The 24607-nt window shown below is 34.9% G+C and overlaps 1 protein-coding gene across 1 annotated transcript in view; it reads right to left on the minus strand.

Annotated features, from left to right (window-relative positions):
* LOC124361819 (transformation/transcription domain-associated protein) overlaps positions 1-24607 on the minus strand; it is a 117777-nt gene that overhangs the window by 85455 nt on the left and 7715 nt on the right. The window contains 10 exon segments of the mRNA XM_046815815.1: positions 3187-3365; positions 4599-4703; positions 5611-5702; positions 5889-5986; positions 5989-6045; positions 13872-14016; positions 19945-20090; positions 20773-20939; positions 22270-22409; positions 23849-24162. Of these exon segments, the coding sequence (XP_046671771.1) occupies positions 3187-3365; positions 4599-4703; positions 5611-5702; positions 5889-5986; positions 5989-6045; positions 13872-14016; positions 19945-20090; positions 20773-20939; positions 22270-22409; positions 23849-24162 (1443 nt within the window).

Raw genomic sequence — 24607 nt, forward strand, 5'->3', positions numbered from 1 at the left:
GTTCAAGGTCGGGTACACCAAGATTATTTCCGTCCTTTTCAAAGGCTTTTTTCAATGTCTGGCCAGACTTTTCTCCATGACTTTGTTATTGTCAAGGCTGTTACTTCATCATAGGCCTTAGCCACCATGAAAATGACGTCCTTCACGTTGATTGTTTTTAACACTTGGATTAGGTCTGTTTGTTCATCGTTTTCTAGCTTGAATAGAACTTCTGAAAGGAGCTTTCTCCCGGTATTTCCTTTTAACACATTCAATGACACCCTGATCCATTGGCTGTTGGAGACTTGTCACATTGGGGGGCAGAAAATACAGTTTTATTCCAGTCTCACCCTCACATGTCAGTTCATCCGGGTGGGTTGGCGCATTGTCGAGAAGAAGAAGTGCGCTTACAGGAAGTTTCAAACTCAACAAATGACTTTTTACTTTAGGCACGAACTCACAAATAAACCACTCTTTGAATAAATGAGAATCCATCCAAGCCGATTTCTGTGACCGGTAGTACAATGGTAGCTTTGACATGTCCCAAGTTTTTAAATGCCCTGGGTTTTGCTGACTTACCGATGACAAACAGAGGTAGTTTGTGGGTGCCTGAAGCATTGGAACAAAGAGCCACTGTGATTCTTTCCTTGCTTACTTTAAAGCCAGGAGCAGACTTTTCTTTCGCCGTAGCCAATGTTTTTCGAGGTAAAAGTTGAAGTTTAACCCAGTTTCATCCATATTGTATACTTGTTCTGGGCTTAAGTTATTGTCGGCAATAACTTTTTCTAGTTTTTTTTTGTAAACTCACTTGCGGCTGCCGGGTCTGCTGATAGCTTTTCACCGTACACTCCAAGAAAATGAACGCCCGTGCCTATGTTTCCAGCGTGAAAGCCAACCATCGCTTGCCACAAAATGTTTCCTTTCTCTTGAAGTTTATTGTGTAGGATAACAGCTTTTTTCTTGTAAAATGGGGCCACTCATTGGCGTTCCTCTTCTACGTTCTTGCAAAAAACCACAACCAAAGAGCATCATCAACTAACTCATTGTTAGGTTTCTTTAAAGTGCAACGAGATGCAAGAACTTTATCTGTTTCAATCTGGGTACAAAACGTCTCAAATTGATTTTCTGTTTCGACGCCAATCGTTTACCGTGCTTTTACCTACTCCAAGTTCCCTACAAATATTTTGAACCGATTCACCTTTGTCTAAACGCTCTAGTGCTTTCAAAACCGTTGTTCTATTGTCACAAAAGTACGCTACGTTTAACACTCATCACTAAAATAAATCCAAAACAGCAGCACACACGCATACAATACACTACACACACAAACGTTCACTGAAGGAAAGAATACAACTCTACATGTACTATAAATCTCAACTCGATTAAATACAGAAGACAACTGACCTATTTAAACAAAGGAATGAGCGAAATGAGCTAGATAAACTTGTCACGACCTGTCGCTAGTCGCGGCGTCGGCGAACACAGCAGATGCGCACGTGAGTCATACTCAGGTGGCCGGCCGAACCAACCGGCGGCCGAACCAAACGAAGCCGAACGAGAGGGAGTCTACTGTATACTGGTTTCGACAGTAAGTCCCATCAAATAAATAATAAAAAACAGCACATAATAAACATTCTTAACAACATTATTTAATGTATAATATTTAAAATACTACATTTATTTAAATAACATAACTTCTCTCCTTTAATATAATGCGTTTTATATATATATTATAAATTTCTACTTATTATACTGGCTATATAAAATCAGCTGTGAGTCTAAAGTTAGATAATCCATTTTGCTTGGTTCACGTTGGCCCTGAAAATCACACAACTTGGATTACGTGATCAAGCAATGACTAAACCGGGCCGGCATTCTTAGTGCAAACTCAACAGTAAACGCTCAACATGAGAACACTGTGTTTGTCGGTATCCTCTTGTTTCAGTGGGCAGGTTCATATATTTTGTGACACGATTCTCTTTTTAATAACCTTTTTTACAATACAAATCTCTCCATGTCCTGACATTCTTCATGCAAATGAGAACTGGCTGTGCCACATTTCAAGACGAACTGTGTCATTGGAAGACAATCTGTGTTGTAACTTGTTTCCCTCCCCCCCCCCCACCATTGGGCAGTGTTAACATCAGAAGTGCGGGTGCACCTACAGACAGTGCAGCTCATAAGCTGAACCATGCCTGAAGACTACGCCATTACACTCTTGTCTAGTGAAGCCTATCTTAGAAGAGACCAGTTACTCCATCCTCCACCATTAGAAATGGTGGCAAGCCTTCATTCTGTGAGTCTAAAATACTTCTATACTCACACTAAACTGCTTATAATCTCATTACCCTATGCTTATCCTGCTCTCTTCCTAGCCCACATTTTATTTGTATTGTTAAAATTGCCCAGGCATTGCTGTCATTTTGTTTGTGTTAATTATTTATATTTAATTATCTTAATTTATATAATTTTATAAAATCTACTACTATACATATATTGTAAATTGAAAAGATATGGCATAACACTACAATAACGGTGAACATGTGGCTTAATTTTATAACTGAAGCCTGAATAACTGAAATTATTGTAACAAATTTAACACTCGACCGTACTTGATGATGATTAAAGGTAGTTAATATGAGTAATCAAAACACAGCTCCTCCTCAACATGATTTAAAGTAAGGAGGATTATATGACTGGTATTAGGGATATTAACATCATAGGAAACATATTATGAAGGTGTGTCTAAGCCAGCCGATCAATGCAGACTCTGCAGAGAAGAATCGGCGAAACATATATGGCTAAACTGTCCTGCCATATGCAAAATCAGGAAAAAATATCTAAGGATGTACCTTCTCAAAACTAAGGTGTCTCTTCCCCTCTATATAGACAAAATTATATAAAATAAAAATGAATTTTATTTGTGGTGTTATGTAATGATGATGGAAGTGACATAGCATGACAAAAACTGTAGATGTGATACAATTTCGTGTGAGTATTAATTATATAACAGAATCATTGTGGATCCTACAGTTTTATTTTTAGTGTATATAGGGATTTATAATTGTGCTGTTGTTTCTTACCTTGATTTCCTGCATCTAATACATTTGTAAAAGCACCAAAAGCCAAGCCTTTTAACAAAATTTGTTGACACAAAGTGTAATAAAGATAGAGAACACACAGTTTAATAGCAAGATGTATCCTTACTCTATCCTTAGAGCCAAGGATGTTGGTAGCTGTCTGCAGTATGAGGGCCAGAGCCACCTGTCCAGGCTTGCACAGTTCCTTCTCCTCATGGCCCATGATAACAGCAAGGGCGTCCACCAGGACTAATGCGTCCATGCTGCCCTCCAGGCACACTTGCTTGGCATTCAGCGAGAATGGACCTGGAACCATTCATCATACTCGTCATCATTGCCAACAAGCTTACTTTTGTATTTAAAAGTTTAGATACCAGAGTTTGAAAGTTAACCATAAACTAAACTACAATACACTAAAATTACACTAAAAGTGTAATTACACTAAAATTTAGCTTGTGTATTTCTGTGTTTAGACATATAAATTAAATTATTTACAAAGAATAACTTTTAGCTTCAATATCAGTAATAACAATAAAGCTACTGATTTTTGGTGTTCACATGTTACTACAACTGGATACATGTATAATATTTATAACATTGTTCTGTTATAACATAAGAATATAATTTAACTCTGATTAATTTGTATTGCGTATCTAGTTTTATATATATATATATATATATATATATATATATATATATATATTACATTATATTTACATATCCATCAGATGAGCTACATTAGCTGGCTATACACAGACAGCTGATTAAGGTAAGATCTCTTGTCTCTGATTGATCAGAGATCACGCTATGTCCTGAACGCATTAGACAGGACCCCTATAGACTAAATTGAGTAGTGTGGTGTCACTACCCCCTTGCCACGCCGCGGTTCACATATGCTTACAACGGCCATGTTGAAATCTCCCCTTATTTTCAATGTAAGTATTTAAAACACGGTAACAATGGGTATTCAAAGCCTCTGCTTTATAAATCAGTCCTCTACGTTGCCAAGTGACTCTGTGTTGTCAGAAAGAACTGTGTTGTCTGTTTAATATTGTGCCCAGACAATGTGAAGACCCTACGGACAAACTTCTTGTGAGGAGGTGGAAACGCTAATGCTGTGGTGTGTGACAGATGAATGAGTTTGGCAGCCCTACAAATATGCAAATCCTTAACCTTTCTCTCTCTATACCTTCTCTCTTATCCATAAACTATTCCAATTTAGTCTTGTTTATATAATTGTGTCCAGGGCATGACGTAGACTAGTCTGGATGTTCTGATTTAACTACCATACACTAAGTGTAGGAACATTTGTAGTCTTTAAGATAGCGTCTATAGCTCCCATACTGCAGCAATATACCAAAACCTCTGCTAGCTTCTGGGTAGCCCTTGTACACCTAGGTATTGCTTGAAAGTAACTAGGCTAAGAAACTTCCTATGTTTTGAAATCTTTGTAAAACTTGGTATGCTGAATCTGAACCATAACCTTGCAGCTGATTAACTTAACGGTAAATGGATTAACAAGACATAAATGTAACTCACCTGCTTGCTGTACAATCGCAACCATTGTGTAATGCTTGACCATGGCCACCATAGTGGGTTGGACGACGGATTTCAAGTCCTTCATTGCAGCTCCCACAAACATTCCTGCAACACAGAGACAATGTTAACCATTTCTACAACATTGAAACTTGTAAATGTTTGAATTTACCACCATACCACACAATACAATATGTGTGTGTGTGTGCGTGCGCGCGCGTGTGTGTGTGTGTGTGTGTGTGTGTGTGTGTGTGTGTTTACCTGCTGGGAGCACAAAATTAAATTAACCTGAAAAATAGTAATTTTAAATACTTACTATCATTACTTAAATTAAACAAATAAGCCTACAACATTTTCCGACAGCAACTCCTTAACCAAAACACTTATTGAGCATTTTTTAAATACTAATACAATATTTGAATGTTTTCGATTAATGAGTTTTGTAAACTGGAGTTCACACACACAAGGTGGACTAAACAACAGCAGAGAGAGACACAATGTTTTGATATGTCTTGCCACTCAACTGATTCAAGTCATCTGTTTTGCATGCTAGTTACATCCAGCTCAATAAAACAAGCAAATTAACAAACTGATAGAATGATTTGTCCTGTATGAGATAACCAACTGTTTCAAATAGTTCTGACTGCCACCGTAGGAATTCTGTCTACATAAAATAGGACGTACAAGTTAACTCATTTTAGCACGGCGAGTTTGGCGATCAAGACTGTCATATGAAACCACGCTGTAGGTTTAATATACAAAAGTTAACATCACCTATCAGAGTAAATGTTAAACCTTCACCTATCAGTGTGAATGTTAAACCTACCGTGTTTTGTTAACTTTCTAACCTGCTCAGAATGTACTGGCAGAATGTGTACTCATGAGCAACTTTATTAGTGTTCCATTTAAGTGAGTCTTGTTGGTTCCCAATCATCTTTTCTGGCTTCAAACAAAGTGTACACTAAGGATCTGCTTATCTCTAATATCTACATATCACAAATATTTGGTTGCCTACCAGTAAGTGCATTGACATGAGTTTGACGAGCCAACTTGTCTGAAGACTTGTAGGGCAGACCCTGGATCATGTTAATCTTACCCTCCTGGAAACTAAAACAGAAATTCTTTATTTACATTCTCTAAATCTACAAGATTGGTGATTGTGACCACTCTATGCTAAAACCATGTACATAAGAGACATTTTGCAGTTGTCAATAATATACGAGATTAAGTATTGAACAGGAAAATAGAATATCTCTTGTCCAAACCATGACAACTCTGAGTATATTTTTGTACCTGGGGTGAGTGAAGAGTTTCTGCATAGTAGACTTGTCATCGTCCAGTTTGATGGAAGCGATCAGGTAGCTGCGTATCACTTCCCAACACTGACGGCGGGTAGATAGAATGGATCTGTGGTGCTCAGTTTCAGAGCAGTCACAGCTGTATCAATTATCTGCAAAATATTTTACACTTTAAACATTATATGATCATAAATTAAACACGATTTGCTGTGTAGGTTCAATGTAACGTCTATAAACAACAGTAAAAACCTGTCATATCTAGTCTTATGTGGCAATAGTGTAAGCCAGATATCGTTAAAACCAGTTACTGCAAAATTGTTAAATTTATTTAAAGAATATCTGTCAAAATCGTCTTTTTATCTAATGGACGAGTTTTTAGGGAGGAATATGCAAATAAAATGTTAAATATATAGGTTATATAATTATTATCTCTTTGTCGTTCATCGTTTAATAAATTACCACAAGGAGGATGGATTGTAAATATAAATAGGTTTAAAAGAGTTGTAGGCAAATGGCTTAAAGAAAAGGCATTTTACTCTGAATGAATATTTGGCCTGTGATATTAGTTCCAGATATTTAGTTCCAGTAGATGATTAATTTTATCTTGTTAAGTTTTAACTTTTGTTTTATATTTTGAGATTTCAAGTTTTAACCACCTGATTTACATATCTGATATATTTATACTATTACATTTTTCATTGGTTTTTAATTGTATATGTTTTTTGTGATTCTTGTTCAATTTGTGTTTTTATTTTTCATTTACCACACAATGTTTTTATTATTACTTAAATAATTTCCTATGACCACTCTGTAATTATACAAGTTAGTAGTTTTGTAAGTTCTTATGTCTTTTGCAACGTTCTTGTTAATTTTAAAAGAAGTCTCTAGTTCTAAAATGATTAATTTTTACTTATTACTGCCCAATTGTTTGATGAAGTCTATTATTACTTGTTATGTTGCTTAATGCCTAATAAATACATCTTGAATCTTGTCTATTAATTAATTGTCTAAAATTGTATTAATTGTCTAAAATTAATACATATTTTAACATGTCTAAAAAAGTTTTCAGTAGCAAGTATTCAGACTCCAAAACAAACCAATAACGATGATTGCGGTATCCCATATGCTCTTGACAACTGATATATATTATTTCAAAACTGTCTGAGGGGTGCATTTCTTTGTCACCAAGCCTCTTTGAAGAAATTCTTTCTACCTCTATCAGAAGCTGATATTATAACACAAGAGGGCACAGCTTGCATTCTTGGTCCATAAACATCAGTATCTAAATTTCAGTACAAATACACTAAAGCAGCTGATATTTTACATCAAGACGAATAAGACAGAAGAAATACCTCGAAACAAAACACTAAATATTAAACAAGACAAATTTGCAAAAACCTCGTGAAAACAAAAATTCCACAAAAAGAAGCTGTCCAGTTTAGGAAATGATATGGGAGGGAAACTGAGACTCTCATTGTACTCAGATAGTCAGGGTAGAGGACTGGCACAGAACAGAAAATTGAGTGGATTAATCCAAACAAACCTTAAAGTAGTAGGCTCAGTTATGCCAAATGCCTGCCTCCTCCAAGTAGCTGAGACTGCTTTCACATACTAAGGATGATGTCATCTTTGTGATGGGAGGAACTAATGGACCACTCTATGTAAGGACTTTCGTCCAATTTACTCAACCTTGGAACAAGAACTGGTTCAGTTAAGCAAAAAGACACCTGTACTTTTAACGACAATCCCAGCGAGGTGTGATCTACATGTTACTGATAGTTACCATAATCATATTCTCAAAGCTAACAACTATATAAGAGAGTTAGTTTAGTCGTCTTGACTCCGTTCACCTTATTGATCTGGATCTAGTACTCAAACGTTTCCACTTTACACACCACGGGTTGCATTTGAACAACAGGGGAAAAACTAAATTGGCGTATTCAATTTTCAGACACTATAAGTTCAATCTTTCACCAGGATAAAGAGAAGAGAATGGATACAACCTTACCAATTTAATTTAGTTGAAAGTAATATGTTTGATGTCATGGAAGAATTTAAAAACTCTGCTGACACGGCTTTCTCTCACTGTATTTCAGCTGACGTTAAAATGACTCAGGGCGTGGCGAGTGGTTTTCAGAGAAAAATTTAATAGACCACAACCTAATGACTTTATTAATAATCATCTGACATGTCAAAAAAACTGAAGGAGCAACTATTTTATGGTCTTGTGACGAAAACTAGACATTACCAAAAGCCTAATTTGATTGACTATGATGCAAGCTTTGAAACAGTTTCTACAGGATTTCAAATTAAAAAAATTTAAACAGCTTATTTGCTCTCCAATGGGCTGTGTACGGGATAATGTTCCAATACAATATTTTGCTAAAAAAACTTGTAGATTTTCAACATCGCACTGGAGCAATTATCAAAGTTGTATCTTTTGATGAAGGATCTGGAGAAATTACAAAACGGTATGTCTCATCTTGAGTTTATCAAAAAGTTTAAAACAGTCAATCTCTCTGCAATACCATCAACTACAGAAGTCAGCAGACAGCCGTGTTGAAGACTCCGTACCGAGAGCAACACCTTGGAACCATGACCCACTCTGCAGCTCAGCCGCCTTTCACACATTCAGCATTTCAAAATGAAAGTGAAAATTGTAGTGCGGTTGAAAAATATAGGTTCTAAAGTGTCTAGTGCTGTGCTTGTTGAGATCGTAAGGGTGTTGTTCAAGATATTTTTAAAACACAACTGTAAATAGTACTAATATAAGTCAAATTAATTTATCTCTGTCACCTGATAGATCAGGACAATGTATTTAGCCTACCTGTATGTACAGCACTGCCATGCACAATACAAAAATCAATCAGCCTTAATATAATCTTCTTAAATATTCAAGGTTTAAAGAATAAGGTTTCTGTTTTGGAGAGTTTCTTGCTTGATTTAAATATTTCAGTGGTTTGCTTAACAGAACACTGGTTGTCAAAAGATGAAATTAATTAGTTCTTATCCCATTGGGTTTTCTTGTGCTGCAGATTTTTTGTAGATCAAAACAAATAAGAGGAGGAACCTGTATATTTGTTAGTGATAGACTAAAGCCTAGGGAATGTGATGTAACAAGGTTTTGTGACGAACTAAATTTTGAGGCAGCAGCTGCAATACTAGATGATTGTAAAACTGTTGTAGTTTCAGTATATCACTCTCCCCAATGGCAATCCACAGGAATTTTTGCTAGTAATGGAAAGGAAATTTTTAAATTTTTATTATGAATTGGAAATTTTTACACTATTATAATTGGGGGTGATTTTAATAGTAAGTTTGATATTACAAAACATACCAAAACTGCAAATGAATTTTTAAACATTTTAAGACAGTTCAACTTTTTCCCCTTGAATAAAAATGCAACCAGGGGTAAAAATTGCCTAGATAATGTTTTTTTATCTTTAATCACAATTTATATGTCTCCTCTGTAACTACCTTATCGTTTCCTTACTCAGATCATGATGGGGATACTTGTTAATGCATGTCAAAAAGACGGATTTGTTGACTCAAGGGGTACCTCTCAACATATAAATAGTATTCAAAGCATGGTACTACCTAAAAAAGAATATTAAACCTCTCTCTTTACTTCTGGAGTCTTATGATTGGCCGTCCTTGTTAAGTGAATATACTAAGCAAAGTTCTGCAACACAATTTACTAAAATTTTTGATGTTATACTGAATAGTATTAATCATTACAAAGTTGTTAAAAGGGTAAATAGAAAAAAGAACAGAGCATAAAAACAAATCACAAACAGGATTGGTATACAACTGAATTAGCTATCATGAAGGAAAGGCTTACTGTTCTTGGACAGATTATTAAGAAAATGTAACAGGGATAATATACATCTAAATATGGGGTTTTATGAGTTGAAGTGTAAAATACAGGTGTTCTATAAATGAGGCAAAACATGCTAAAAATGTTTGAGTACATTCAAAATAGTAAAAATAAATGTAAAGCTGCCTGGGATGTAATTAAATATAATACAGCAAACAGCAAACAAAATATTTGTAATATGAGCCTGATGTGTTTAATGATTTTTTTCTCGAATCTGTAAAAGAAATTAAAAATAAGGTTGTTAATTCCAGTTTTACATTTGTTGAACTTATGGAATCAATCTCTAATGATAGCTTTAGTACATTTTAAATGGAAAATTGTTACTTCAAATGATGTTTTGGATGCTGTCAGGGGAATGAGCAATTTCTGATAGTCAAGACATATATAGTATGTCTAACAATTTGTTAAAAAGTATTATTGGTAGTGTGGCTGAACCTCTGGCAGTGTCTATTAATCATCTGCTTTCATGACGGTATTTTCCCCTGAGCAACTCAAGATTTTTCACGAGTATGTCCAATTTTTAAAAGGGGTCCTAAGGACCAACTCAAAGCTACCGCCCAATTTCTGTAATTCCTGTATTGGGTAAGCTAATTGAATCATTGTTTGTAAGCAAATTACTACTTTCTGGGGAAAGTAATAACCTTCTGGAACCTTCACAATTTGGGTTTAGAAAGGATAAATCAACTTTTAATGCTCTAGATCAATTAGTTAGACAAATTCACTCAGCTTTCGAGAGCAAGGGCTTTGCTCGGGCTACTTTTTGTGACTTTGAGCAGGGCCTTTGATTGTGTTGATAGTAAAATTCTTATATCTAAACTAAAACATTACGGATTTTCTGGGCCTAATCTAAATTTTTTTGAATCATATATTAACAATCGCAAGCAACTGGTCTTTAATAATGGTAAGTGGTCTAAAGAAGCCCTCGTGGAGTGGGGAGTTCCACAGGGCTCCGTCCTAGGTCCCCCACTCTTTTTAAAATCTATATAAATGATTTACCATTATCTCTTAACTCGAAAACCATATTATATGCAGATGATACTACACTTTTTAATGTCAGTCAAAGTGTACATGATCTGGAGCTGTTGGCAAATGATACATTAAAAAATGCATCAAACTGGTTTCATGCTAATGGGTTTTTGCTAAATAAAGACAAAAACAACAAAAATGTTTGTTTACTCTTAGGCATATTGCTGGGTCATTGGACGAAAGCTATTCAGACTCAGTTAAATTCTTGGGTATCAACCTTGATAGAAATTTGACATGGGCAACACATATTGATTATATAAATAAAAGACTCTCACGAGTCATTTATCTTCTGAGTAGACTGAATGATATTGTACCACTAAATTTTATAAGAGCCGCATACTTTGCCTTTTTCCAATCTGTTTTTAGATATGGATTAGTCCTATATGGTAATTGCACCAGAATTTCCGAAATACTAGTATTACAAAAAAAGGCAATTAGGGCTCTAAAAAAGTGTGATACCAGAGAGCATTGCAAACCCCATTTCATAAATTTTCGTTTTCAGACGGTTCTAAATTTGTATATATATGACTCGGTGGTTTACATCCATAAAAATCCAAATTTGTTAAATTTTAAACATAAAATTCATGACCACAACACGCGTAATCGAAACAATGCTGAAATTGGACATTTTCGATTAAGCAAAACCCTCACCAGTCATGTTGTAGTATCTTTGAAATTTATAACTTTCTGGAGAAAAAATATTGCTCATATCCCTTTGATATCTTTAAGAATAAGTTATATTCCTGGTTGTTGGAGAATCCGTTTTACAGTCTAGATGAATTCTTCAACACCAAAAGTATTGATTTTTAATGTGTTTGTTACTGTTACTGACAATTTGTACTGTCATTTTTTGTGATTTTTTTATTTATTTTATTTAATTTACTTGTAAGACTTTATTGACTATTGTATTGACTTGGTTAACAATAAGCAATATACTATGACTTTGTCAATGATGTAATACATTTTCATGACAAATAAAAATTATTATTATTATTATTATTATTATTATTATTATTATTATATTATTATTATATTATTATTATTATTATTATTATTATTATTATTATTATTATTATTATTATTATATCTTCCTTAGTGATAAAAGATAATTTAGTTTAGTAAAGAAGTTAGTGTATATAGTTAGTAGTATGTTTTTAATGATTACCATTGTCATTTACTCTATTCATTGTGTATACATGTACATATATTGAATAAAGAATGATTTGATATGGAACCCCAAAATGAAGAAAATATGTTACTTGCAACAAAGGAACTACCAATATGTTTTTTAGGCACCACATAATTATGAAAAACGTTTAACACTATGCTATACTAGACTGTTGGAACTATTCCTCATTAAATGTAAGCAAACTAACTTAACCTTTTGCACGCCACTAATAAATCCATTAACTTTCCTATAACGCCAAGACAAGTAAAACAATGTTGATTCTTTAAGTTCAAAGTTAATTTTTACTATAGCTCAATTATAAAAGGTCAAAGAAAAACAGTATAAAACAGGGCATTTTACTTAAAATTAGCGTATTTAATGATAAAAATAAAAAAGAACTATTTAAAAAACTGTTTATTTCACATACATTTTAATCCTTACCACGCGTATTACGGGAAATCTCGCAATCAAAGTTTTTATTTTTGTCGTAAACTATAGTTCCTAAAACTGCCGATAGAATGAGGTAGAAAGTTGTCCGAATCTCAGACAATGACTGCGCTCAATTCATGGTTCGCGGTCACTCGAAACTGGTTGTCATAGCAAACAAAAGCCATTCTGACCTGCAGACTGGCGCGTCTTACGGGATTTCCCGCATGGTGAGAGCGGCAGTGCTGTTCATGAGACCTGCGCGTAAGCTTGTTCCTGTGTTGAGTTGCGTGTTTTACGTTATTTCTGAAAATTTTTACAGTTATATTGTTTCAACAAATTATGACTTCAATTTAAAACACTTCATGCTTCAAAGTGTTTCACTCACAATTATTTTTTAAATTGGAAAATTCTGTGTTTTGTTCTGTATTACATTTTAATCTGTAAAAAATACAAGTCTTTAAAAAATTCTGTTTTTTATGTTTGATCTCACTATAATAACTTTAGAAATATTAAACCAAATAGAACTTTAAACAAATTAAAAAATTATTTTTTACACTATTAGCACGCTAGGAAAAATATAGGAATTTGTATTCAGCTCTCTAAGAGTTAATTTTGATATGATATGTTTGGTTATGGCTCTGTAGGAGACGCAGAACTGGCGAGCAAGCAGTCGTAATTAGACAAAGGGCGCTCCCGTCCCCCTGCCGCTGAGTGAAGGTTGTTTATAAATACTTCCTTGGCAACCGCGATAAGCGCGGAGCGTGCACCTGCATTTCAAAGCCCTTTTGTGAACTAAAGAAACTTTCCAAGAGACATTATATCTATAATATCGGATATAACTGTATTTGGCGTTTTGGTTCAAGACTACCATTCTAATATATCCGTCTATGGCGTGGGAAGGGTTAATTCTAACCCAACCTGTATCTCGGCTCAATTACTAAAAACAAAACATTAAATACCAATTAAGACTGTAACTGTCACACCACTACAATTACATCTCAATGCACATTAGAAAGCTAGCATAATATCACTGATATCACAGTTTTGCCAAGGTCATTCATTGTTTCTAAAAATAACACAGACGAGGTCAGCATAAGAGGGAACAAAACTACCATTCCTATCCCAACCTTCTCAAGTCCCTGCCTCACTGGCTGACATGAAGAAGAAAGAGATCGAGCTTGCCCGTGTAGCATTCTTTGTTCAAAAAGCTTACAGGTACAAAACGTTTTATCATTTGTCACCCTACATGAAGTTACTGATCAAACCTCATTGTTATAATTTGCCAAATAATTATTCAACATATTACTATTTGATTCAACTGAAAAATAATTTAACTGTACAGTGACTTAATTTGTAATATCAAAGTCTTACACATTACACTCATCATGTACTTTGTTAATATTTTTATGGCACTATATTTGTCTATGAAACTACAAATGACGATTGAACAGAACAGACAAACAGACAGTTCTTCCTACCTTCTCCAATGGCATTTCCACAGGCTTGTTGTGGTCTGGGAAGTGAGTGACGACAGCAGGGCCTGGGGTCTCTCTCACACTGTACTCCAGACGCTGGGGCTCAATCATCATCTTGCGGTTTCTTCCACCAAATTTGCCCAGGATTCTGAAATATTCCCATCATTTCATTACTTATTTCAAGTGAAATCCAAGAAATGATGAAGTGTCTAAGATTTAGCATATAATAGCAGCAACCATAATAAAATACTGAAAAGTACTAAAATGTTAGTGTAAGTGACAAAAACTGAGTTCAGACTACAAAAAAGTATGAATAAAATAAATCCAACCATTTGAATTATGAAGAACAGAATTACTGATTGTTTATAAAACTATATATTCTCACCACTCATTTTATTTTATTTTTATATGTAACAAAAGAAACTGTATATAAATATTTTTTTTTTATTTCTTAATTTTCGCAGATTTTTTATTCTCAGCTTGGTAATATTATACGCATATATGTTCTTGTGGTGTTAAGCGGAACTACCAAACTGCCATCTGTGACACAAAAACTTGTTTAGCATCCATCAATAAGCACAGAGGTGATCATGATGTATGCAGCACAGCTCTAAACTATTGAAACTTACTTCATGCACACTCTAACAGACTAACTCAGAACTACCATGCAAACAATCGTTTTGCCTGTATATGCGCGCATACCGTTTAGAGCATGGTCAACCATTGAACTTATATGACTTACACCACTGCAAGGGTTAAATACAGCTATTTCTCTGAACCTCTGCAAATTCCTTTACAATAGAGTGGTACTCTTGGATTACTGTTTACCATCAGACTATCTTCAAAAGTTTAAAAATGGCAGAAATCAGATTGGTGATGATTTTTTTTTTAAATCATACTGAGGTTAATAAAAGCTATTAGTATTTTTAATTTAAGAATCAATCAATTTTTTAAGATTTCTGATTTGGATTTGAAAATTCTGAATTTGCCCATCATTAACACTTTTATCCCCCAACACCTAGGTAGAGGGATGTGTGTGTGTGAATTTTCACCCTTTAAGAACAAAAGTTAAAAAGTATTCAATTCAGCAAGACCAGCAATACACTAGTGACATAATTAGCATAACAAATGTGGCGTTCAGAAATATTTTTAGTACTAATTATTTTAATTCCAATTTCATAATAATTGTAATTAAAGTTTCAACGTTGCCAATCGCTGGGAACAGAATTAAATTGTTTTCCTAATGAAAACAAATTCTATTACTTTGGAATATATTGGACGTCTAATAAGATGGCGCCGTCTAATAAGAAATCCGTTATGTGGAGCTTGTCCGAAAAATGTTACAAGTCATTCTGGAGGAGTTTATGTGTGAGGGGAGGTGTCTTAAGTGGTTCCATTTTGCATGTGCGGGGAAAGAGAGGAAAGATTTTTCATTTTCTAAAGGTGAAAAGTCTAAATTTTCTATGTGACAGTTGTAGGGTGGATCCTGAAGATAACAGTGCCGTTGCAAGTGTCTTACCGGCTGCCAAAACCTTTTATTAAAGAAGACTATAGTGCTACGTGTGATTGTATCTCACATATAAAAATTCTAACCGACCAAATTCTTGATTTAACGCAAAACCAACGTGATCTATGCAATCGTTTGGACATTGTGGAGGCAGAAAATGCCAGGTTATCATCTATCGTGAGTTAACCACACTGAGGCAATTGGCGATGTTTTAATCGGCAATGATAATACAATTTCATATTCTAGTGTTTTGAAATCTACACACAAGAACACTAACTTGTGTCCTATGATTTTAAATGGCAATGATAGTTCTTATGCTAATTCTAACCAAGAAATTAAAGATGTCTTGATTTGATTTCAGTAGCTAATAAATCTGACAGTCGGACATCTTTTTTTAGTGACAGAAACGTTTCATCAGTGCTGCCAATCAGTTCTGTAGCACGAAAAAACATCATGATTGAAAATGGGAAAAAAAAGTCTGCGGTCAGCAACGGCTTTGAAAATAAAGTAAGTTACAACTAATTCGGAGGACTGTGAGTCACCGACCAACTCTGAAGTTCAAGTTCCAGTATGTAACTTTGTCGGCGGTGACGTGACATCGGAAACGTTGGACTTGGAACAAGGGAATAATATAGGAAGTGGAGAATTGAACAATAACAGTGGGTTTGTTAAGGTTACCTACAAAAAAGCGTAATAGGCCTAGGCCTAATACGAAAACTCAACATAGTTTACCTAATACGATGACAAATAAAAATAAAAAGCCCATGTTTTTGACAGGTAGGGCTTCTGTTAATAATGAAAGACTGAGGGCTGTGGAGAAATACAGACACATTTTTGCGTCTAGATTTTGGTTGAAAATGTTCAATGTGAAGATCTGAAACAGTACCTAAACGATACTGTCAGTGGTAGTTATGAAGTAATTAAACTAAAAAATAGGTTTCCAGGCTACAGCTCCTTTAAAATTGGAGTCCCTCTGCCACTTTGGGAGAATGTGTTCAACCAGGATGTCTGGCCTGCAGGTATTTATGTGTCACGCTTTAGATATTCTAGTAAGAGTGCTCTGGTATGTCTTTTTTTGGAACCCGGGACTGCAAAGGAACCGGGTACATAGGACTATTATCGTCAGTGCAAGTATATTGCCAAAAGCCTATTTTAAGTGCTTCCCAACTTGGGCCTAATGGACCTTGTGAAAACTATACTTCACTTAGCCCCACATTAATATCCAGTCTATAAGGAATAAATTGAACTTACTTAACATATTTAACAGCAGTACCAATTGCGGACATACTTTGTGTGAATGAACATTGGTGTACCAAAAACGAGATTAATCTATATGTACCAGATAATTTCATCTTGGCTGATAGCTTCTGCAGGACATTCTTCATACGGTGGAGCTGCAATTTTTTGTAAAGGAAAGCCTTTCCACACCCTTTTTCGGTTGTAAATATTGACTCTATTTGTGAACCTAAACTGTTTGAATCTGTAATGATAGCCTTTGGTACTATAAAATTGTTAGTCATAGCTGTATATCGTACCCCTGATTCATCTTTAGATGGTTTTGTATATAAGTTGTCTCAGCTTCTTGATTTTGTTAACAACAATGCTAAGTATCGAAATTTTAAGATTGTTTTATGCGGGAGACCTAAATGTTGATCTCAATAGATGCAGCTCTTCAAAAACTAAATTTATCAACACCCTCAAGTCCTACGACTGTTTTTGCCTCAACCATTTACCTACTAGAGGAAATTTCATGCTTAGATAATTTTTGTCTCAAACCTTCACCCCTCAATGTATAGTTGTTAAAACAGTTACAGGCTCATATTTCTGACCACCTGGGTCTGCTTTTAATATTTAAATTAGTCTGCACGAATGCTGATGTCTCTTCCTCGCCTGCTAATATGTCTGTAAAAATCAAACTATACTTACAGAGTATTAAATGATGTTAGTATTTAATAAATTAAAGTATAGACTAAGCAACACTGACTGGACAGAGGCAATTGCTGGAGATGTTCTTGATGTAGCTTTTAACAACTTTATGGAAGTTGTGTCTCACAACTTTAATGACTGCTGTCCTTTGAAAACTAAGTTAGGAAATAATCTTGGCAATAAGGTACAAAAGCCCAAATGTTGGTATACACCTCTGTTAGCTAAAATTAAGATACTACTTGATGTAAGTTATGAAAAATGTAAAATTAATCCTGACCTATTAGAAAACCATAGGAGAATTTAAGAAGTTATATCGGAACCAGATAATCTTAGCAAAAAAAGAACGCCAATGATGAATTCATATTACAGTCGCATAACCTATGCAAAGCAGCTTGGAGAGTAATTAATACAGAAACAGGGCGTGCTTCAAAAAAATGCTCTCAAACGCTACCTCTATCTCTGTTAATGAATTTTAACAACTATTTTGTAAATATTTCTAGTCATGTAAATAGTACAAATGTTAATTTAGGCTTAAATACAGCTAGTTCCAGTGATATGATAGAGTCGTCTGGCATAAATAGAACCTAAGGCACCATCTTTAAAATGGCACACTGTAAATCCTACTGATATTCTTAAGACAACCACTAGGCTTAGTAACTCAAGAGCTGAGGATGTCTTTGGACTCTCCAATTTTGTAATTAAAAAAATAATTTTGTGAAATTTTGTATCCTTTTACTTTTCTTGTAAACTGGATGTTCAACGCTGGACTCTTCCCACAGTGCCTAAAAGTAACAGTCACTGTCCCTATTTATAAGAAAGGTGATAAAAATAATGTAAATAACTACAGACCTATTGCCTTGGTACCTGTCTTATCTAAGTTGGTTGAAATATATTATTAAGTGTCAAATTGAGTATTATTTTGAATTTAACCACCTGCTTTTATCTGCACAGTTTGGTTTTAGGCAAAGCTTATCTACTATTAAGGCTGTTGAGAGTGTTGTCTCATATATTTATTAATAGTTTTGAAAATAAAGAAGAAGTTAACACTTTGCTATTGGACTTAAGCAAGGCTTTTTGATACTGTGCCTCACCAAGAACTTATTAAGAAACTAAAGTACTATGGAGTTGAAGGTAACGAATTATCACTTATAACTTCTTATATATCACAGCGATACCAGTTTGTTAAAATAGGCGAACAGAGGTCGGATCTTAAGCAGGTGGTAAGCGGGGTTCCCCTGGGCTCTGTCCTGGGTCCCTTCTTATTCACTGTCTTTATTAACGATTTTCCAAATTTTGTTCCTAATAAATGTGTACTTTATGCTGATGAACTACGTTAATGTGCTCTAAACTTAAATCCTGAAATCAATGCAGCCATGATCACATATATGAGAGGAAAGGTTCCATCCTCTGGTTTTCTGCCAATGGCCTATGTGTGAATGAAGATAAGACAGAAAACATCATCTTTAGCCTAAGCACCAGTTCTGTAACTAAGTCAGTTAAGCTACTTGGAATTAAACTTTAGACTCTAAGCTTACCTGGAAACATCACACAGATGCTCTTTGTGCTCGGTTGTCTAGAGTTATATTTTTACTAAAAAAACTTTAAAACCTGTACAAGCTGTAGTCTATTAATGAAAGCATACTTTGCATTATTCCACTCACATCTTTTGTATGGAACTTTTCTTTGGGGAAATTCAGGTGGGGCTAAGGAGGTCTTCTTATGCCAAAAGAAAAGCTTTGCGCATAATGTTTAATTTTAATGTCACTGACTCTTGTAAGCCACTATTTATAAAGCATAGTATACTCACTGTTCCTTCCATTTATATCTTGCAAAGCTTAATGTATGTTAAAGAAAATCTAGATTTATTTAAAACTTAGACGCTCTAAGCATGACTACTGCACTAGACAACGAGACCTTATTGGACCTAAAAGCACGCTAGACTAACAAAAAACTCAGCACGCATACTCTTATATTGGTATCAAACTGTTTAACAAGCTGCCTATGTCTGCTAAGGATGTTACCTGTAAAAACTTTAAAAATGTTGTAATTAAGTGGTTAAAAGAAAAAAGCCTTTTATAGTATAGATGAAATGCTTCTGTGTAGTATAGACGATTTTAGCCTTTTAGATTTTATTTCCTTTTGACTTTGTACTTTTAACCATAAGTGTCTAGTATGTATTTTATTTTATACTATCTTGTTATACTGTGTAAATGTATAACAAAATGACTTTTGTCAATGCATTGTAATATTGTGGGACGACAATAAAACAGATTCTTGATTCTTGATTCTTGATATTGAAACCCATTAGGTAAAAATTTTGGTGTAATTTTCAACTCAAATTCTACAGATATCGGACTGGCATGTCACTGGCAGCAGAGTTGAACACGCTATAACTCATTCCCTGCGGAGTAAAAATTCTAATACTTTGCTACAAAAATGGTACTAATCATTTTCAAATTTCAAATCCAAATCCCACATGTGCTGGTACAGCAATTTATACCTTTAGTTTGTGAAGTAGGCACTACTTTATATCGATTCATAAAATTAAGAATTTATCGTATTACTAACAATGATTTGATTTTGATTACATTTTATTTATAGAAAAATGCTAAAAGAGAGCAAGTCCAAATAAATGGAATTTACCTGAACGCGACGTGTGCCTCCTGGTCAGTTGGGTTGCGTAGTGTGCGCCACAAAGCTTGCATGAGCTCAGCACGAACTGGTTGGATGTGTTCGTACAGGAAGTCTGGTTGTAGATTATCAACACAAAGCTCCAACGTTCTCAAACCCTACAAATAAAATCAATGAGAATCAGAAACAAATCACTGTTATTAAAAAATATGTTTTCAACAAATAAATCTCTTCATATTTAAATATTCTATTTTGCAGCTCCACTTTGATTCAACAAAATAAAGTCTAAAAACTAAATAAAATCTGCCTTAACATAGATTTGTTGGAATATTTAAAAGGTTTTAAAAGACACGTTGGAGTAAAATCTTGCTTGTATATATTTTAAACAAGTCGAATTTGGAAAATATAATCACTTACAGCTTCAAATTAAAAAAAAAAACATTAATTTTTGATACTTGTAACTGAAGAAACTGAGAAATGTAACACGTATCCTTTAAACACGAACTTTTAACAACTCCCTCCAAAATGGAAATTGAATTTATTTACAAGTAAGTAATTAAATAAATTAATTTACATATCTACTACAAGCAATATTGCTGAACCAGATGTATGGGACAACACAATTTTAATTATAAATACAAAGTGAACAAAAGACTAACAGATGTAATGGTAATGAGAAGAAATATATGGGGAAAGATAAGACGAGCTTCCAAGTTACTCATAATGTTAACCAAAAAAATATTATAGAATTCCGTTAAGTGCGATAAACTTCCACAAGTGTGATCTTTCGAGTGTTAATCTCTAAAATATACTGTAGAAAATAGTGTAAAACTGCATTACTTGGCTGATGAGAGTGTGAGATCCGTTGAGAGCTGAGACCAGAGGATCCATGAGCATTGGCAAGTAAGGCAGCAGAGAGCTGAGTCTCACCGGCACAGTTAGGCACAACTCCACAAACAGGTCTTTCATGTGCTGCTTATGTAGACCTGACTGTAGACTGTTCAGTCCTGTCGACAAAAACACAACCAAATCTAACATTACGCAATCTTGAGAACCTACTCAAAGTTCAATATTAGGACTGCTTTACTTTATTTTAAATGTTATGATTGTTTGCCAAAAACACTTAAAAATCTATTTATCAGATTTATAGACCTTAAGATTGGGTGAATTGAATAAGCCCAAGTACCAACTTGTACTTTGGTTTTTTTTTAAGTAACAGCTTGATTGGTTTGATGTGAATAAAAGAAGCCACTGCTGTTATAACAAGCACTTAAAATGGAATATTCAGAAACCTATATTTCTCAAGCCTAGTGTTAATAATTCAACTTATCTACGAAGTATATAAACTTGGGTAACAAACTTCAAGAAAGACAGTTATAGCGTTTGTTCGACCTACAAAGTGGCATTGTTTACAAGGCTCAATAAAGTGAGAGGAATTATTTGTCTGGATTGTTTAGAAGCTACTTTGTTTAGAAAGTGGGAATTTGGACTTGTTAACTAAAAAAGATTGCCAGAAAACTCTAGTACTAAGGTTGGGCTTCCTTCATCACAAGAAAAAATGGAAGTTTTTGATCCCTAATGATATTGCTTTTCAAAATGGGGTGAGTGAAGACATTTGTGTTCATCAAACTACAACTGATTAACAGTGCTATAAACATGGCAGTGTAACATTCAAACTTTTGAAAATTCTTAGCAAAAAGATGCAATCCAACATGGCGACAATATCAACTTAACAAAGGCAAAAACATCAATCGATAGCATTTCAAAAAAAGGTGCAACTCCGGTGAGCACATTATTATTCAAAAATTAAACAGCATGTACAAAAAGTCCAGAAATAAGCCATCGTTGTGAACGTGTTAATGCAGAATGTACAAAAGCGGCACAAACAAAATACAACTAGTTGCAGATGATATTCAGCCAGGAACGAAGAACCAATATTTGCGTTAGTTCCAAGTACCAGTTCTGCTCCCATGAATCAGTGTAATTGAAATATGTCTTTACAAACTGACATATCTCTACTTTTCAACATTCAAACATTGATTTTGTGTGACACTGATCACATGCATCCAGTCCATTTTCCTATACCACAAGTGAAATTGTAATTCATAAATTAGTAATTAGTGATATACGTGGCTATATTGCAAGTGATAAAAATATATGGACCAAATCAATACAAACTGGACATCAGAATCTTTTTTTAAAACTTAGAAACTGAAAACAAATGTTTTAATCAGTTCACCACTAGTTTTTATTCACATGGATGTTGTTTCATAATGAACTGAGAGATTCTTACAACGTATTAAAGTACTCTAACACATTGTATAAGTGAGGAATCACCTTGTAACAGGTTGGGCAGTAGTGGCAAGAATTCTTGATAGAGCAGGTCATGATTTCCACCTCCTATGGACCGAAATAAAGCTCTCAAAAGTAAGAAGTAGTTGTAAGGTTCCTTAGCTGTCATGGCCAACTCCATTGATCTATTAACACACAAATTACACAAATATCAAGTTAAACTATAAACTTGTAAACACTATAAAGGAAACTGTTAAAAAAATGTTCTAATCAGTTTTTTCCATACAAGTAAAACAGTAATCACATCTTGTACCGTATTGCAACTAACTACGAGGGTCGTCCACAAAGTAACCTCCGTTTTGAAATAAAAAATAAACCAGTTGAGATACAAAAAGTTTATTATTAAAATTTTAAAACTACAGCTTTTTCTCTACTTTTCTACATATTCACCATACAAATTCAAGCACTTATCATATCTTTTAACAGTTTTTTGAAATTCCGTCTTTAAAAAAATCTGCCGCCTGAAAACGTAGCCAACCTGTCACAGCGTTTTGAAGCTCTTCATCACTCGCAAACCTCTGAGATGCAAGCCACCACTTCATGTACGGGAAAAGATGGAAATTTACTGGGAGCCAAGTCCGGGCTGTAGGGGGCGGTGGTCAAAAACGTCCCATTTGAACTTTTCCAAAAATTCTGTTGTTCCTTTGAGCTGTATGAGGGCGGCGCGTTGTCATGGACAAACACAACACCAGATGTCAGAAGACCACGACGCTTGTTTTGAATCGCTCGTCGTAGCCGCTTTAAGGTTTCACAGTAAGCTGCAGCTGTAATGGTCGTACCACGCTCCATAAATTCTGGTTCTCGGCGAACTTTCTCATCCACTTTGTTCACCAAGTCATCACTGACGAGAGATGGCCTACCACTCCGGTCTTCATCGTGAACGTTCGTTCTTCCATTTTTAAAAAAAACGAACCTATTGACGGACTACACACCTTCGCTCATAATGTTTGGGCCATACACCGCACTCTATTTACGATGAATTTCAGCTGCTATGTAACTTTTCGACCACAGAAATCTTATTACACCACGCACTTCACACTTGGCGGGATTTTTCTATCACGGCGCTCATGTTTTTTACGTTGTAACAAAAGAACACGTGATCGCACGATGCTCTCCTTTTGCACAGCTAGAAGCGTACTGAACGGCTGCGCACGCCGATGTGAGAATGGCGGCGCTACCCCCACTACTTATCGCGCCACGCCCAAACGGCGGTTTACTTTTATGGACGACCCTCGTATTTAAATTAATATCGTGTTAAGACGATTAAAATTAATTCATTTTCTGTAAGCACCACAGTAAATTGAAATGTACAGTAGACTGGAGCACATGGTGAAAATACACTTTTATTGATAGATTCAACAATTTTCCATTTAAACATTTTTACCTGAATTTTAACCTCACAATACATATGCAGATATGTCTATACCTCAAGTTGATGTTTGATCATTACTTTTCATTTGTATGGACACTACCAATACAAACAATAGTAATTTACAATTACAAAGTAATTAGTTCCAGTTAAAAATTAAAAGAACATTACCAACTAAAAACTTAGTCAGCCCACCTGTTGACAATTTGGTGTAGGTGGGGGCGCAACATATGTTCATTTTCGGCAGCGAACAGCTGAACGCTGCCGAAAACCAATTTGAACAGTTTCAAGTAGAGGTTGCTTCGCTCTGCATTTCCATTTCCCATTTCCTCCATTCGTCCCAGCAGGTACTCGACAAGAACTGTGGCGAAGATCGGTGAAGTGCCGCAATTGGAGAGGAACGTGTTGCCCACTATTTGCAGTGCAAAGTTGTGCGCAATACGTTCCACCATGTATTCTATCGTTGTTGAGAATATCTCCCGAAAAGTATGAGGATCCAGTACTGAAAACTGCAACAAGGAAAAGTAACAAGTGTGGAGAAGAGGAACATGTGTTGAGTAAAGTTGAGAGCAATACATTCCACCATGTACTTTATTGCTGAAAATATCTTCCGTAAAGTATGAGGATCCAGTTCTGAAAACTGCAACATTGAATTATGATAAATGTGGACAAGAGGAACGTTTGTTGAGAAAGTAGTGGCCTATACATATGGTCTGTTGTGGTGGCAGAAACAATGTAATAGTTGTTAGGCATGAGTCAGAAGTCACAAACGGCTGTTGATTCACTGACACTGCAAACAAACACAGCCACAAGCTGGCTGTAGTGAAATGACCTTCAGCTTATTATAATAATATAAGAATAATTTTAAACATTAATAGTTTTACAACCTTACTTTTGATCCTAGAATGGCGGAAGATCTTAAAGACATAATTAATACATATCCAATGCTTTAGT

This window comes from Homalodisca vitripennis, chromosome 5 (genome assembly GCF_021130785.1).
Source record: "Homalodisca vitripennis isolate AUS2020 chromosome 5, UT_GWSS_2.1, whole genome shotgun sequence".
Classification (NCBI taxonomy): domain Eukaryota; kingdom Metazoa; phylum Arthropoda; class Insecta; order Hemiptera; family Cicadellidae; genus Homalodisca; species Homalodisca vitripennis.